General features: G+C 35.0%; 1 protein-coding gene across 5 annotated transcripts in view; it reads right to left on the bottom strand.

Annotated features, from left to right (window-relative positions):
• The window catches only part of AP3B1 (adaptor related protein complex 3 subunit beta 1), a 267,105-nt gene that overhangs the window by 58,969 nt on the left and 190,868 nt on the right, over nucleotides 1-17,268 (bottom strand). For all 5 annotated transcript variants that reach the window (XR_015248393.1, XM_086698262.1, XM_086698234.1 and 2 more), the window contains exon 22: nucleotides 9,475-9,581. Coding sequence is in view for 4 of the 5 variants with exons in the window: in XM_086698262.1 (XP_086554388.1) it covers nucleotides 9,475-9,581 (107 nt within the window). In the remaining variant the exon portion in view is untranslated. The remainder of the gene's footprint in view (nucleotides 1-9,474; nucleotides 9,582-17,268) is intronic.

Here is a 17,268-nt window from a genome sequence, read left to right as displayed (position 1 = left end):
GTAATTTTATCAGGTTACATATTCTATGAAGCATGAATGTTAAAATTTCAGTGAAAATATGAAATAAATGAGTTTCTGAAATAATGTAGTTTTAAAAACATCTTCTTCCTATGAAAACTTTCAAACGTATGTGAAAGTAGGAAGATAATGAATAACTAGTTTCTCCTAAGTTTCAAAAATTTTCAACATCTGTCCAAACTATAATCCAATTCTTTACTTCTAAATGATTTAAAAGCAAATTCCAGATATGATCTAATTGCATAACAGTTTGATTAGTATATCCAAAAGGTAAAGATTTTTAATGAAAAGTCCAATACTATTATTACATCTAAAAGAAAAAAAACCTTCCCTTTAATTTCATGTAAAACAGTGTTCACATTTCCTTGACTATCACACAAGTCTTTTCAGAGTTGGTTTGCTTGAATAAGGATTCAAACAAGATATACACATTACATTTGACTGGTATCTCTCTTAATCTAAATTATGCATTTTAAAGTAAAACTTACTGGTATTTTGTTTGTGTATGTGTGTGTGTGTGTGTGTATGTGCACGCAGAATTGTAAAACAGATCTTCAGTATTAATTTAACATTTGGGGGAGATATTTATATATTCAGTAATGTGGAACAGCTGCAAATTTAAAGAAATAACCCTTATTGATAGGCCTATAAAAGCTGTCTGTAATTACATTCCTGAATGATTTGAATAATAGTGTGTCTGATATATTCTAAGATAAGTGGCTTTTACTTTCCTTTGATATTAGGGTCATATACTGTACTTATCTATTTTTACTCCATGCTCTCCTCTCTCTGGTAATAAATTAATTTTTTAGTGTTAGTTGGGCATGTGCCCTGTAGTTTAATTCATTTTCTTCTCCTCTGAAGAGAAACAAAGTTTTTCTAAGTATCACAATAATATTTTCCATGTTTAGGTTAGGTTTCTCATGTTAGAAGATCCAATACTATTAATATAAATATTCTATACCACACCCTACCCTATGTTCATGCAAGTTTTTGCAAGCTTTTTAAAGAAGAACAAAGGTAACAGAAGTTAACTTGGCTGATATATGATTACATAATAATTAATACACAACTGGCTAATATGTAATAATCTAAGATACTCTAACGCTTAAAAAAAGTATATTTCACTACAAATACTACAATTCAACACAAGCAACAAAATTTGAAATGTACCAGTTGACAGTAACACAGTAACAGTTGAAGTCCAATCAACTCTGGATACATAAAATAAAACTGTCAGAAAAGATTCAATCTTTTTTAAATGAATCTTTTAAGAACCTCATTTCCTACTATAGTACACTTAATTATCATAAACATAAACTAAAAATCATAATCGTGGAAAAGAAGTTGGTAGATGTTCCAGGAATAGTCACAGCTCTGAAAAGAGTGAATCCATAGCAAACGAAAGGAGCTAGTTGTAGAAAGAAGAGAAAAAGAAAGGCCCAAGGCTTTCTTTAACATTGCCTCTTTAATCTCTCAGTTTCTTGTAGGTTTATATACATATTTTCTTTATCTTGTCAGGTGACCTGCTTTTTTGGGGGGCCCAAATCATTACTAGCTCATTAATTAGCATCTGATATAATGGTTTTTTAATTGTGGATAATTTTATTACAATATCGACAAAGCATTAGAAGTATTATACACCAGTCAGGGATAAGATTGGCATACATTTACTTAAGCCAAAAAAAAAACATTTTTTTTCCCAAAAAACCCTGAAACTAAAAATGAATAACAATCATTTTAAAAAAGCAGCTGCTTTTAATAAGGTAAGAAAGGGAGAGATGAGAATGGTCTGGTATTAACTATAAGACTTTCTAAGTAGCTCATAAATAAAATGAAGCAGTAAATAAATTAATGAAAAAATAAAATAAAAATAAATAAATGAAGCAGTAGTATGGTACACCTTAAAGTTTAATTTAAAAATTAAATCAACTCATACCCAGAGGAGAATTGAATGAAAGAATAAGATGGGACATGGCTAGGCAATGGAAGCACAAAATACTGTCAAACTTTAATTAAAAAATGTTTTCAATTTAAGCAGACCCAGGCCAATGATTTTTCATTATTTTTGCCACAGTTCCATGACTACTGACATTTTCATCAGAACAAATAAAGGATTTTTCCCAAATTTAAAATGACAAAATTATTTTTAATTTTGACTTATCATTTCTTTCTTCCTCCTCTAAACTCAAAGGAATTTGATCTTAGCTAGACTCAACTCTTAGCCTGGGACCTGAATATACCTTAAGTGTTTAAAATGTAAAAAATATATGTTTTTTAAAAGACAATTCTTCCACCATATTAGAGAACAAACTTTACCACAGATATATTATCATTTGTTTTGGGAATGAGACCATACAGTCATTTACAACTTTGTAAATGCTTGTATCAATAAAGACTCCCTCAAAGAAATTGTGTTCTTGCAGACAAACAAGAAGAAAGCTGGTGCTCTGGCAGAACAGGACAGACAGACAGACAGACAGACATTTAGACAGACAGAGAGATCTACTTAATATAAAAGCCCACTTAAGAGAAACAGAAATTAACTACAATTATAATTGTTATCATTAGAGTATGCAATTATCCTAATAATTCCAAATTCTGTTTAGTAAATTTCAGACTGAGTAAATCAGATTCTGTTTCATGAATTATGGTTTGTTATTTATGTTCTTTTAAAACTGATATAGTAACCTGCACAACAAAGCAGGTATGACAGTCATTCTTCTCTATTTTCCAATTAAGTTCCTATAACACAAACAGGGTCAGGATCTACCTCATCCCTAATCATGGACAGTTGTAACTTCATTAGTTGCCAATCTGTCAACAGCAAAAGCTATAAGCCTAGTTGCTAGTCATTTTTCTATATTCCTTAGATAAGAAACTTGACAGAACTAGTGATAAACACTAACTTCAGATGCTAAATTTGATTTGTGTATGAGAAAATGCCTTTTCTTCACTCTCCCTGCCAAAATTCAAGTGCATTACATAACGGGTTACTTCTTCCTATCCTTTAGCTTGAAAATCCTTGAGGGGGTGGAAGGACCTTAGTTACATGGCTTCTTGGTCATAATGACAACTTTAACGCCATTCTTTTGCTGGTCACAGTAAATCCCATGCTGGCTACCTGTAACAACACGCACAGACCTTAGTTTAAGGCTACTGTTGCCACTGTTTTCACCCAGGCATGATGAGGCTTTATTCCATCATTAAGTGAGGAAGTCATGTTTCACAGTGGCAATTTAAGGAAAGCAGGTGGTGAACAGCATGGACTGTGAAAATTATTCTTCTACTTCTTGTCGGAGAGGAAAAGCCGTTCAGATACCTAAATTTTAACTGTGAAATGTCAAAAGTAACTCTTGTTAGATTTTAAGCTATAATAAGCACAGAGAAAGCTAAGTCAGACTGCGGAGTTTAGCCAACATAAAATCAGAGAAATAATGACAAATAATGACAACCTGTATCTAGAGAAACTACCAAATGTTCCAAAATAAAAACACTTGGTATACTATAATTATGTACCCTTGGAGAAATTTTTCTTTATGTTGTTGCTCAACTGTAAACTCCATGAGGGCAGAAGCCTAGTCCATGCGGTTCACTTTATCTTTGGCATCTGCCTCATATTCTGGCCTGAATAAAACTGTGTGCTATGAATGAAACATTTACTGGCACATGCGTAGTAAAGAATTTTTCAAAGACAGGTCTGGACTTTGTCCTAGCTCTTGAGATGTAACCTCTAAACCTTTGGAATATCCTGAATGAGAGGACTGCCTACTTATTCATGGTGAGCACCTACCGGACCAAACCTGACACATGATGCTGAGGAAGTGATTCACAGTGGGCCCCAGACAGCTTATGTGAAGGATAATACTCCATGTGTACTGACATACTTTGACGCCAGTAGGGTGACCCAGAAACTTTGAATCTAAAACCCATCCAGAATTTCTGTGTTTCTTCCTTTCACTGGATCTAATTTGTATCCTATTGCTATCATAAAACTGTAATGTTAAGTATAGTGCTTTCCTGAGTTCTGTGAATTGTTTTAGTGAATTATCAAGCTTGAGGGTAGTTTTAGGAAACCCCTAACCCTGTATTTGGTCTCAGTAGTCTTGGGCCAAGTTAGCAGTTTGCAGGACTGTGGACTTTACATGGAGTTTGGTAACTTCAAATAGTATACTGTATCAAATAAGGCTTTTCTTTTTGCAACTCTCGTTTCTCGTTCATGGACTGTTGTTGGGATTACTTACCATTCCTCAATTTATTACCTTGTTTTCTACAATGATCTCTTTTTAAATGAATCTCCTGCACCCTCATAAGTTAATTCCACTTGGGGATTGTGATCCATGAAGATCAAATCTCTTATATTAGGGCAACTAAGTCAGTGCTTCCTCACTAATGAGCCACAAATAGGTTACGGGTCTGTTGTGATGTTGCCCCCACCATTAGCCCTTGGGAATGCCAGGGGGGGCCTGTGGTAGCTGGAGCTCCTGAGTTGGGTACATTCTGCCTCCTACAGAAATCACTGCTTACCCCCAATGCACATCACAAGTATTATCACTTTTCTATGTGTACTATAACATGAAAATATTGGAAAGGAGTAAGTTAAGAAATCATTATTACAATTTTCCCATGCCAGTATGCCACCAACATACTTTTCCAACATCAGATTTGGTTATTCCAACCTATCTGTGCTACGCTTTAGTCACACTGAATTACTGTTTCTCTAATACCCCAAGCTTGTTCACACCTCAAGCCTTTGCATACCCTATTTCCTGGGTCAGTGACATCAATCTTGCTCTAACCTAGCCACCTAGACAAACTCTTACTATTCTCCTAGATTCAGTTCTCAGTCACATATGCAAATTCTTTTCGAAGAGATCTTTGTCATCCAGTTGTACCTAAGCAGATTTATACGTCCAGTGTAGCATTTACTACAATCAGATGCTTTGCCTGTTTCCCTTCCTGATCTGAGTTTCCTGATACCATGTTCTACAATTCACCTTCTTCCAAATTCATCTTCTTGGCTTTTTTTCTTTGTTGCCTTTAAAGCATGATGTTTCCTAGAATTCCATCCCTATCTGTCTCTTCTCACTGCACATGACCTTAGCCACAGAACAGAATTCAAACATTTTCAGGCTCATTATTTCATTTATTTTTCATGAAAACACAATTAAGTGTTTAGGGACAGCATTATCTCCATTTCATAAATTCAAAAATTAAACTCTACACAAGTCAAAGAAGCGCCTAGCCATGATAATAAGTAGCTCAGCCAAGGATAGGTATCGGGCATCGGGGCTCTAAATTCAATACATTTCCTAAATGTTGCCCTGACTGTCTAAAGTAAACTAGAACCCTTAAAAAGTATATTCCCATGGAAACCTTCTGACTTGTGGCTAGGTGCTGAAGAACCACAGGTACTATACCTCCCTCACGGGTTTCAAAGCATTTTAGGGATTGAACTCAGAAGTCATTTTTCCATAGAAACATAAATCTGAAACACTAAGTAAGCAAATTAACAATCTTTCTTATAAAACTAGTTTGAGAAGAAACAAAAAATGCAAAGAATGAGATAAGATTTCATGTTGATGTTTATCAGTAAAAAATACAGAAAAAGTTTTCAGAGGTAACTTTAAGTGCTGAATTCACTTTAATACTTTTGTGTCCCAAATGTGAAAAAATTATTTAAAGCAGAAACACCAATTCTCACTCCAACATTTCTAATACCAGAGGTGAACAATTTTATTCTTATTTCTCATTTAACCTTATATGCAAATTATCTTTTCCCCCACCTCACTTTTTTCTCATCCCCTCCAGAAGCTGTAACAACCTGAGGATTGCTGCTTCTGAATTCCTGGGGCTTAATGTGAAACAATTTAGAAACTCTTAGCCTAGCAATAATCTAGTAAAAAAAAATAGGGTTAATAATTCACTAAAAAAGTTATAGTTTGTTCACGGACATACTACAGCAGGAAATAAAATGTTTCTTCATTTTTAACCATCTGTTGTCCAACTGCCAATTAATCTCAACTAAGACTGAAACAAATACTGTGTTTATGCATCTTCTTTATCATAATTTCAAAAACTAGGCCTTTCCTTACAATGATCATGATATTCATTTGGAATTATGTTAAAAAAATCTCTGTGTTCTGAATAGAAAATTTAAATGGTTAGAACAAACAGTAAAAATGTTCACTTGAAAAATATTTAATGTAAAAAAGGAACTCTCCTTTGGGTTTCATTGTAAATGTTTTCATAATTTCAAAAAATAAAATATACCCATATTCTACCAAATACACAAGGAAAATAAATTTAAATAATCTACTGGAATAAATAAAAATCATCTATGGACTATGAGGTCATATAAACACAACTACTCGAAATTGTTCAACATTTTGGAAAATTATGTTGCTGATGGCAACACCTCAATCCACACTATTTGAGTTGCTGATACACCTACATCAGTCACATTCATGGTGGTTCTACATATCAGTGCCAGCATTATTTAACCACTTAAGTATGTTTCTAGGACAGCCACAGACAAGCGTTTATATAGCAATGTAACTATTACTTTATTACAAATTACTTTTACTTCTTCTTTCTATTCAATAAGGACAACATATTGATTTAAAAATTATCGATGTACTCTTATCTAAGAATTTCATTTCAGGATCCAAAAGGCTCCCATATTTATTAAGGTTCCATACCATTATATGAGGGTTATAATCTTTAAAGGTCTTTCCTGATTTTTCTTCTGATGTCTTTAATCTTACTTCTTTCTAAATTCAGATACATAATGAAAAAACTTGATTAATTTGCTTGATTAACCTTCTTTTTTAAGTACTGTTTTGAGGGCTGGAGGTGAGATTAGGAGCCATACCATTCGGTACCAGAATATTCAGTTTATTTCTATACGTTCCACTTTTCAAAGTGCTACCTTTCCTTATTTGATTGTTGCTAGTGAATTTCTGGTTGCCATTCTTTTTTCCCCAATGTTTATTTTTCTATTTTTGAGAGAGAGTGCGAGCAGGGGAGGTGCAGAGAGAGAGAGAGAGGGTGACAGAGGATACAAGCGGGCTTTGCACTGACAGCACGGAGCCCAAAGCAAGGCTCAAACTCCCACACCGTGAAATCATGACCTGAGCCAAAGTCAGATGCTCAACTGACAGAGCCACCCAGGTGCCCCATCTGGTTGCCATTCTTATTACTACTATTTGTTTTTATCTTTTGTTAGCTTTTGGGGATAAGTTGGTGATCCTGCTTCACACGGTTGAACCTGACAGTCTTTAAAAAAAATTCTTTTTCTGAGTATAGATGACACACAAATACAGTTTCAGGTATATAGCACAATGCTTCAGCGTCACTATATATTATGCTATGCTCACCACAAATGTCGCTACCACCTGTCACCATACATTATTACAATATCATGGGCTGTATTCCCTATGTTGTGCCTTTAATTCCCATGACTTATTCATTCTGCGACTGGAAGGCTGTATCTCCCACCCCCCTTACCCAATTTTGCCTATTTGGCAGTGCTTTTTTTGTATACTGTTAGGATGCAGTGCTTTTCTTTTCCTTTGAAGAGGCCATCCCAATAAATATTTTTCTTAGAATGAAGGGTGAGTCCTTCAATTAGTTTGTGATGAATGAAAATTTACTGCAAGGTTTTCTAATCTCAACTGTATTCTTCTTAGAGCTAATAAAGTATGAGAGTCTACTCAGGATCCATTATCACATATTGTATCACTTTCAAAAATATTAGTTATTATTTATTGAGTGATGACAATGTGCCAGTCACTGTTCTAAGAGCTTTACATTTATTATCTCATTAATGCCATAACAATCCTATCAGGTATGTATGGTATTCACAGGAAGGTGAGGTACAGAAAAGTTACACACCAATTTGCCCAACCACACAGCTAGTAAGTGGTTAAACCGAGATTTGTGCCCTGGTCATCTGGTATCAGAACCCAAGTTATTTATCCACTACCTTACTGCCTCCCAAGTTTTTAGGGCCCTCCCTTCCCCTCAAGGACTAACTGCTTCACAACAGATTTTTCACTACTTTTCTTTATAGACTACTCAAAGACTCAAGAAATACTTGATTACTTAAATAAGAAAGACCTAACTGCTTATTTTCACTGTCTCCCCCCATCTCTTTCAATGTGCCTTCTCCTTTTGGCAACAAGAAGGGAAAAACTAAAACCCACATATCGTTCTTCCTCATTTCTTTTTTTTCAACGTTTATTTTATTTTTTGGGGGACAGAGAGAGACCGAGCATGAATGGGGGAGGGGCAGAGAGAGAGGGAGACACAGAATCGGAAACAGGCTCCAGGCTCTGAGCCATCAGCCCAGAGCCCGACGCGGGGCTCGAACTCACGGACCGCGAGATCGTGACCTGGCTGAAGTCGGACGCTTAACCGACTGCGCCACCCAGGCGCCCCTCGTTCTTCCTCATTTCTGAGCGGTTAAAGAGATAATCGCATTCTATACCTTAAAACAGCATTGTCAACTTAATAGTTTCATTTTGTGCTTTCTAAGCCAAATGTCCCTGCTATCACCTTTGCTATGATGGGAAAATCTTTTATAACAATGTACAAGAATTAGATACTCCTCTTTCCCACTTCTGGCAGAACCAGCTCAGTGTTCCCCAGGAGCTCAGATCACCAATTATGTCTGTACTCTGCAATACTCTGCCCACCCTGGGAACCAGTGATAAACCAGATCTGTTCAAGCTACCTGTGTTCCCATCAGATCTTACTATTTTATCTCTTAGTTCGTCAGGTTTCTGAAAACAAGTTAAAAGGAGGTCAAGCATATCAACAGATTATACATCCTAGGCAGCACGCCTGATTTAGAGTAAAAGATAAGTGGATATAATACACTAACACAGAAAAAGTTATTGTAGTTCCAGATACTATGATGGGCTGATGGCTTTGGCACTATTTTGAGATAGGCAGGCCTTCTGTCCCACTTCAAGCCCTACCACATAAGTAATATTAAAACAGGCAGGTAATTTTAGTAGTCTATGATAAAAGACTACTGATAAAAGGTAAGTTTAGTAGTCTATGATAAAAGAACAGTGTAACAGAATCAGAATGATTTTGGGAATTTAAGTCTGCTAACGTAGACAACAATTCTTTATGGCAGAATTTATACATATAAACTAACTCAATGTGGCAAAGAACCCTTGTATGGTACAGATATGTAAGAGTGCCAGAGAAAAACGTACACATGATAATTAAATGTAGATAACAAGCAGAAGTCATTTGTGAGGATAATGGTTGGGAAAGAGCAAACTTTTAAAATACTTGTAAAATTAAAAGGTCAGATCTGCATTGGACTTGTTTAGAGAAGAAAGTGTTCAAAGACTATGAATCCAATTATTTGCATTTTAATAAAAAAGATGCGATGGTATCATATGCAAACTGAGGTAATATATTGAGAAAATTACTTACGGTAATGACTGATGAAGTAGTTGACAAATTTAAACCTTCAAGATCAGCTATCAAGCTTGGAGAAAGAGCTGGTGTGGGAAGCGCGACTGGAGTGGATACTGGGTTAACTAGAAGAAAAGGCCCAAATTAGCAAATGTGCATGAAGATTTAATTCATATTATTAAAAGCAACATTTTTATTTTGTTAGTAAATCTAATTAAATTACTTTGATTAATAAATCTATGACAATTCTATTTAACATCTTGATCCAGTTAAGTTTATTATCAAGTCATGGCAGTTATTAGTCTTAGCTTTCAGAACCTAATGGTAAATCCTGATACAAAATAAAGATACAAATACCCTGAACAAAAGTTTTTGAAAATTTTTATCACATAACATTATCACTAACATTTATCACCCAGTAACTTCACTTAAAAAAAAAAAAGGTAAAGCAACATTATTTCAGCTAAAAAATAACAACAGCTTTTCAAGAGTTCTCCAATAGAGTTAGAAGTCTTAAGAGGCTATTTTTAAACCCTTTCTCTATTTTTTTTTTCCACTGTAATAATTACAGGGGCCCAAGCCACCTAACTCCCTTCTAATTAGACTTTGTCAGCAAAAACCATTTACTAGATAGGAATTTTTTTATTTAAAACTACTATGTATGTGAGATCAGGTGTCTGAAAATTTGAAAATCTTTGAAAAAATGCCAATCTCATTCTCCCTGGCTTAAGACTCTCCAAAGGCTCACAACTGCCTACAAGGTAAAAGTCCAACTCTTTGATTAGATGCACAAAGTTCTCTGTGATCCAGCTCGGCACTGTCCAATAGAATTTTCTATGATGATGGAAATGTTATATAGCTGTGCTGTCCAATATAGTGGCCACTAGCATATATACCTAATGTGTTCTTAAAATATGGCTAGTATGGTTAAAGAATTGTATTTCAAATTTTAATTAATTTAAATTTAAGTAGGTACACGTGGCAGGTAGCCATCATACTGGGCAACATAAGACTACCTCCAATTTCATCAGTGACTCCTGTGTTCTAGCCCTACTGATTAATACTCCTCAATATCTTGTTTCATGTCTTTGAGCTTTCTATATTCTGTTCTTTGCCTAGAAGGTTCTTCTCTGCCTTGTTTACCTTGCAACTTCTATCCATTAAGATACGACTTAGAAGGCAAGCACAACCTGACTCACATACACACAGCTTCTATGGGCCTTCTTTGTTCTACAGATATACTTGGACGCACGTCTATGACTGTACTTCTCTCGAAATACAAATTTGTGTCTTTTTATTTTTTATGTCTAAAAGTCTACCAACGTATTAATTTTCAGTGTTTAGAAACTGCTTGACTGTTGAATGAAAAAAATTAAAATGTGGAAAATGTTTTAGTTTCCAACAAATTCTCACTCCAAAAGACGACCATGGAGGAAGTAACATTTACTTAATTCGACAGGACTTCTCAAGTCGTATTTTTTTCTCTTTTAGTCTCACAGTAACCTGTAGTTATACAGAAAAAATATTTATTCATAAAGTTAGGAATAAAAAATGATATTGCCCAAAGAAGAAATTTTCAAAGGAAATCTTAAATAAAATTTCAACATATAAAATAGAAAAAGCAGAGTGGAGACTGGGTGGAGGAGGGAATGGAGCCCTTGGTTTCCTCCTTATTCTTTTATTGTGTCTGAAACACTGCTATAAATCCCCAGGCTTCCTCAGACTTATGTTGAAAACCAATGTACAGTTAGCAAGTATAACAGGGAGTTAGGGGAAAAAGAAAGATAAATGGGGATATGGTGGTACAAGAAGTCTTCATGAATAGGAGGAAATGAAGCCCAGTTTTTAAGTGTGGGCAAGATTTAAATAAGAGCAAAGGAAGAAGCTGGTGAATTTGTAGGTGAGAAAATATTTTGAACAAGGGCTCAGAAGTGGGAAACTGGAAACCTAAAGGGATTATATTTATCCTGTACACCAAAGGGAGCTGCTGTTAAAAACTACCAAAAAGAAGAACGATATAGGTACTGCTGGATATTAGTATAAAGACAAATGAAAGAAGGAACAGTCAGGTTGGCAGTGGGGAAGAATTATAATAGTTTAGGCATGACATGAAAAGGACTAAAGATAACAACAGTTGAGAAGGCAGAAAAAGTACTTGTGTTAAAAGACGCTGTAAACTGAGGCACAGGAAGATTACGTCTTGCCGATGTCATGAGAAGTGAATAGAAGAATCACTGGGGCACCAGGAACTGGTTCTCCTATCTTGGATCAAAATATGCTGCCTTTCCAAAAGATCACTTTTTCTGGTAGGTTCTAAATGTTGGTTCATTTGTTTGTCTGTCCATCCACCATCCATCCAAAATACTAGATGCCCATGTAAGGGAAAAAGAATGAATAAGAAATAGCCTCTGATTTCAACTATGGCTTGGCTAAAGACAGAAGAAAAAGACATCAAAACACAGGAGGAAAATTCACCTTAAAGTCGGACTTAAAAAAAAAAAAAGACAGGGTTTTAGTATCATTTCAGGAGACAGAGGCTCTGGTACTATCGAAATGATTACACAACTATTTACAGGTCTGGCAAGATAAAAGCTTGCACTGAAAGTTTATCCTAAATTGGATTCTGAGGTTAGTTGACTATCTTAAGTATTTAATTGATGTGTAAGAAAAAAATGATTCTATTAGTTTAAAAATATATATAACCTGGCATACAAATTAAAACCAGGTATCATTTCTAGCCATCAAATTGGCAAAAGCAATTTTTAAGTATAAAACTCATCATCTGTAAGGATATAAGGAATGGGTATTCTCCTACTAATACTGTGTAAGCTGGTACAAGCTTTGGCAATTTTAGACAACAGAATTCTTCAAAGCCTTTGTTCTAGCAATTCTACTCTTGGGAGTTTATCTTAAGGAAACGGTCATGGAGATAATGCAATAATATACTTATGATGATGTGTATTGCTTCACTGATTATGAAGGCAAAAAAATGGAAACAAGTTAAATTTCCAACAAGAGTAAACCTGTTAAACAGAATTTACTACAATAACATAAAGGATAACCATGCAATCATTAAAAATGAAATTGTTAAAGAATATTTATGGCATGGAAAGGAATGTGTATGATAAACAGAGAAGCAAATGATAAAAGAGTATCCCTGCAATATCAAAAATCAACGAGGGGAGGGAAGGGGAATTGCATATAAAAAGATCTGAACTGGTGTGCCAGAATGTAAACCAAGGGTTTTTGGATTACACATTTATTTTCTTATTTTTAAAACTTCCTGCAAAAACACTTTTTTACTAAAGTACAGTTAACCCTTTAACAACACAGGTTTGAACTATGTGGATCCACTTATGTAGATTTTTTTAAAGATACAGTATAATACTAAAAGTATATTTTATCTTCCTTGTGATTTTCTTAATAACACTCTTCTCTAGATTATCCTAAGAATATGGTATATAATAGATATTACATACAAAATATGTGTTAACTGACTGTTTATATTATCAGTAAGGCTTCCAGTCAACAGTAGGCTATTAGTAGCTAGGTTTTTGGGGAGTCAAAAGTTAAATGTGGATTTTCGACTGTGTGTGGGTCAGCACCCCTAAATCCTACAATGTTCAAAGGTCTATTGCATAATTATACAATTATTCTTCTGATCAAAGTTTTGTTTCAAAACTTAAGACTACATAAAAGTTTTAGTATATAATGGTTTAACGTGACTGTATTTAACTTGTTAAATGTAATTTGTTGCTGCTGCATCATTTTTACAATCATCTCCATCATAGGTAACACCCTATATAATGCATATCATGGTGCCCAGCAGAGTTTTAAGTGTTTTTACATTTATCGGTATATTTAATCCACTTAATATTGCTAAAAAGTATTACTATTATCCCAATTTTATATATTAAAGGAATTAAGTACAGACGGAGTAAGTAATTTGTCCAAGGTGACCCAGCTAGTAATTAAAACAACTGGAATTCAAACTCAGACACTCCAGCTCCACTGTCCTCTTTGCCACTCCACTCTACTGCCTCTACTACAATTTATTGAACAGTATGATATCACAGACCATAAGGTTTAGGTGAGGCATTATTACTGGTGGCTGATAAAAATTTTAAAAAGACTCCACCGTTAGTTGAAGCAATAGTATAATTACACAGGTTTACATGTCCTATAAAAGAACACCAGAGTATGATTGTTGCTTTATGATCATCCCATCAAGATCACATGATATGGGGTACTGAAAGATATCTTCATTTCCAGAAATATAAAATACCCAAGGAACTTTTTAAGTGTAATGGGAGAAACAGAGCTCCTTGGGTAGGGACAGTGTTGTATCCATTTAGAATCTCCAGCATGTAGCAGATTACCTAGATCACAGCTAGCGTTCAATAAATGCTTTTTGAAAGAAGAAACAGATAAAATTCAGTACTTGTAGTTTTCCTGGAATGCAGTGCATACTGAATACATAACCTCTGTGGATTATGAGGTTCCTCTTAGATAAAACATAAGGAATGTGTCTGACCCTCCTTCAAAATTTATCTAATTCTCACAGCTGAGAAACTCAAGCTATTGGAGAGTGACATCTTAGTTTCTGATCAACAAACTGTTTGCCATAGACAATGAGAACTACTATAGGCTAATAAGCAGCATAAATGAAATCAGTATCTTAAGAACCATCATCAACAAAGATTTTCTCCCATCACACTCCTTCTTTTTTTTTTTTTTTTTTTTTTTAAGTAGGCTTCATGCCCAGTGCAGAGCCCAGTGCGGGGCTTGAACTCACAACCCTGAGATGAAGACCCAAGCTGAGATAGAGTCAGATGCTTAACTGACTGAACCACCGGGCAGCCCTCCACTTACCTTTACCTCTAAGCTAGGATCACAGTTCTTCCACAAGACCTTTATAGCTTTTTAATTCGTCTCCCCCCTCATTTATTCACACTTTGTACCTCTACTGTTCAGGTGTCTGTGCCCCAGACTAGATTTTAGTCTCTGAAAGAGAATAACTGAATTCTATTTACCCATCCTAGCAAACAAAAAAAGGGTATCCAGCAAAGTACCCTTAACACTTAGCAGACAATCTGCAAATGCTTGCTGACCTGACTTGTTAAAAAGAGAAGCTCTGATTGTTATTTCTGACAAATGCAAAATAAAAGATTTGTAAAGAAATAGTTCTCAGGGGAGGGGCTGGGTGGCTCAGTCGGTTGGGCATCTGACTTTGGTTCAGTTCATGATCTCGCAGTCCGTGAGGTTCAAGCCCTGCGTCGGGCTCTGTGCTGACAGCTCAGAGCCGAGAGCCTGTTTCAGGTTCTGTCTCCCTTTCTCTCTGCCCCTCTCCCGCTTGCACTCTGTCTCTCTCTCAAAAATAAAATTAAAACATTAAAAAAAAAAAAAAGAAATAGTTCTCAGGTATTAAAAAAAACCCAGAAATATATCCTATGTTGAGTTAAAATGTAAGTTAGGGTGAAATTTCCTTAAAATTAAAAAACATCTCATGTTTAAATTCTTAAAACTTAAGTGTTTAAGAAAACTTTAGCTGCTACATATGAAAACATAATTTAAAAAGAATCAAATAATAAAAACTGTATCATTTTACAGATTTCAATTTTTCCTTAGCTGCCAGGAAATCCGGAGTGTAATATAAAGTGTATTTTCTGCACTCCAGCACCTTGTAACATTTACCCTTAATTTCTTCTTAAATACACTTGACTATTATTCTTCCACAATTTTAAACTTTTTAAATTGTAAAAGTTCCATATTCATGTAAAATGTTCATTGTGGCAGGAAGACATAAAATATAAAATAAGTCTCTCTCTCCCCTCTGTTCCTAGTTTAGTCCTATATCTCAAAGGGGCCAGAGCTAACCCTTACTGTTTATTCTGCAGCCTTCTGGAAAAAGAGCAAGTACAATCATATCTGTGCTCGTGTGCTGGATACAGTTCCTCTTTTACTCTTTTTTTACAGAAGTGGAATTATGATCTACATGTACTTTTTTTTAACTTACAATAATTTGGATATATAATTAGCACACAAGGATTTGCTTCATTTTCGTTAATAAGTTGTATCATCCTACTGGTAGATATTTTGACTTTGGATTTCACTGTAATAAATAATGCTGCAGTGAAGTTTTTACATATACCTTTGCATGTTTTATTAACTTGGCAAATATTTAATGGGTGCTCACTATCTGCCAGGTGCCATTCTAGGTACTAGGAACACCAGCGAGTAAGAAAGACAAGGTTCCCATTCTCATGGAATTTGTATCCTAGTTGGGCAAGACAGACAATAAACAAAGTACTACAAATATTTGCGATAATTTCAGATGGTGAAAAATGCTCCCAAGACAATCGAAGCTGATTCATAAAGCTGTGGAAGAGAAGGTAACTTTTGATCCGGGATTTGAAAGATAAGATGCAGTCTGCCATAAGAAAATCTAAAGAAGTGTTCTTTGGTAACAGCAGTACGAAGGCCCTTGGCAGGAATGAGACTGGTGTATTTCAGAAATGCAGAGGCGCATAGTAGGTAAGAGGTAGACATGAGTCAGATCACCTAAAGGTCTTAGACACCTAGAAATACACATTTTAACTGCAAAATTAAGCCATTAAATTAAAGTGTCTAAAACAAGAAAGAAGGAGGATCTGATTTTCCTACAAAAGAACTGCTAGTTCAACGGGTGTGTGCAATTTAAGTTTTGACAAATACTGCGAAAATGACTCCAAAAGTTTCACCTACTTTTATTCCTATCAAAAACATACGTAGGGTGCCTGTTTCTCCAAACCTTATCAACACTGGATGCTGCTTTAAAATCTTCGCCAATAAGTAAAAAGTGGTATTAACTCATAAATCTTTGCCAATAGTGAAATGATGCAAATTTGGGTCTAACTTTATTTTACTCAGGTGTATATCACAGTGATTGGGTGTTTATACATTAAAGAATAACCCCCACAATAACTCTAGTTACTACCTGCCACTATACAAAGTTGTTACAACTTTGTTATTATTGACTATATTCCCTATGCTGAACCTTATATCCTTATGACTTATTTATATAACTGTTAAGTTTGTACCTCTTTATCCCCTTTACCTATTTTGCCTGTCCCCTAAATCCTCCCTACTCTGGGAACTAACATTTTGTTTTCTGACCCTATGAATCTGTTTCTGTACTGTTAATTCATTTGTTTTGTTTTTTATATTCCACATATAAATGAAGTCATACAGTATTCATCTTTCATTTATTTCACTTAGCATAATAGCCTCTAGGTCCACCCATGTTGTTGCAAATGGCAAGATTCCATTCTTTTTTATAGATGAGTAATATGGCTGTGTGTGCGTATACACATCATATATACACATACCACATCTCACCATATATGTATGCGTGTGTGTGTGTGTGTGTGTGTGTGTGCGTGTGTGTGTGCACCACATCTTTGTCCATTTATCTATCAATAGAGAGTTGTTTCCATATCTTGGCTATTGCAAATAATGCTGCAGTGAACACAGAGGTACATGTATCTGTAGACAAATAGCCCAGAAGCAGGATTGCTAGATCGCATGGTATTTCTATTTTTAATTTTTTGAGAAATCTCCATACTGTTTTCCATAGTGGTTGCACCAATTTACATTCCCACCAACAGTGTCTGAGGGTTCCCATGTCTCTACTTTATCAACAATACTTGTTACTTTTTGTCTTTTTGATAATAGCTAATCTGAAAAGTATGAAGTAATATCTTATTGTGGGTTTTTTGTTACTGTTGTTCATTTGCTTGTTTTCCTTGAAGCCAATGACTTTATTCTTTTTTT

Source organism: Puma concolor, chromosome A1 (assembly GCF_028749965.1).
Source record: "Puma concolor isolate L17-30 chromosome A1, mPumCon1.1.hap2, whole genome shotgun sequence".
NCBI lineage: Eukaryota > Metazoa > Chordata > Mammalia > Carnivora > Felidae > Puma > Puma concolor.
Note: the sequence above shows the minus strand (reverse complement) of the source record. Positions and strands in the feature narration are given on the sequence as shown.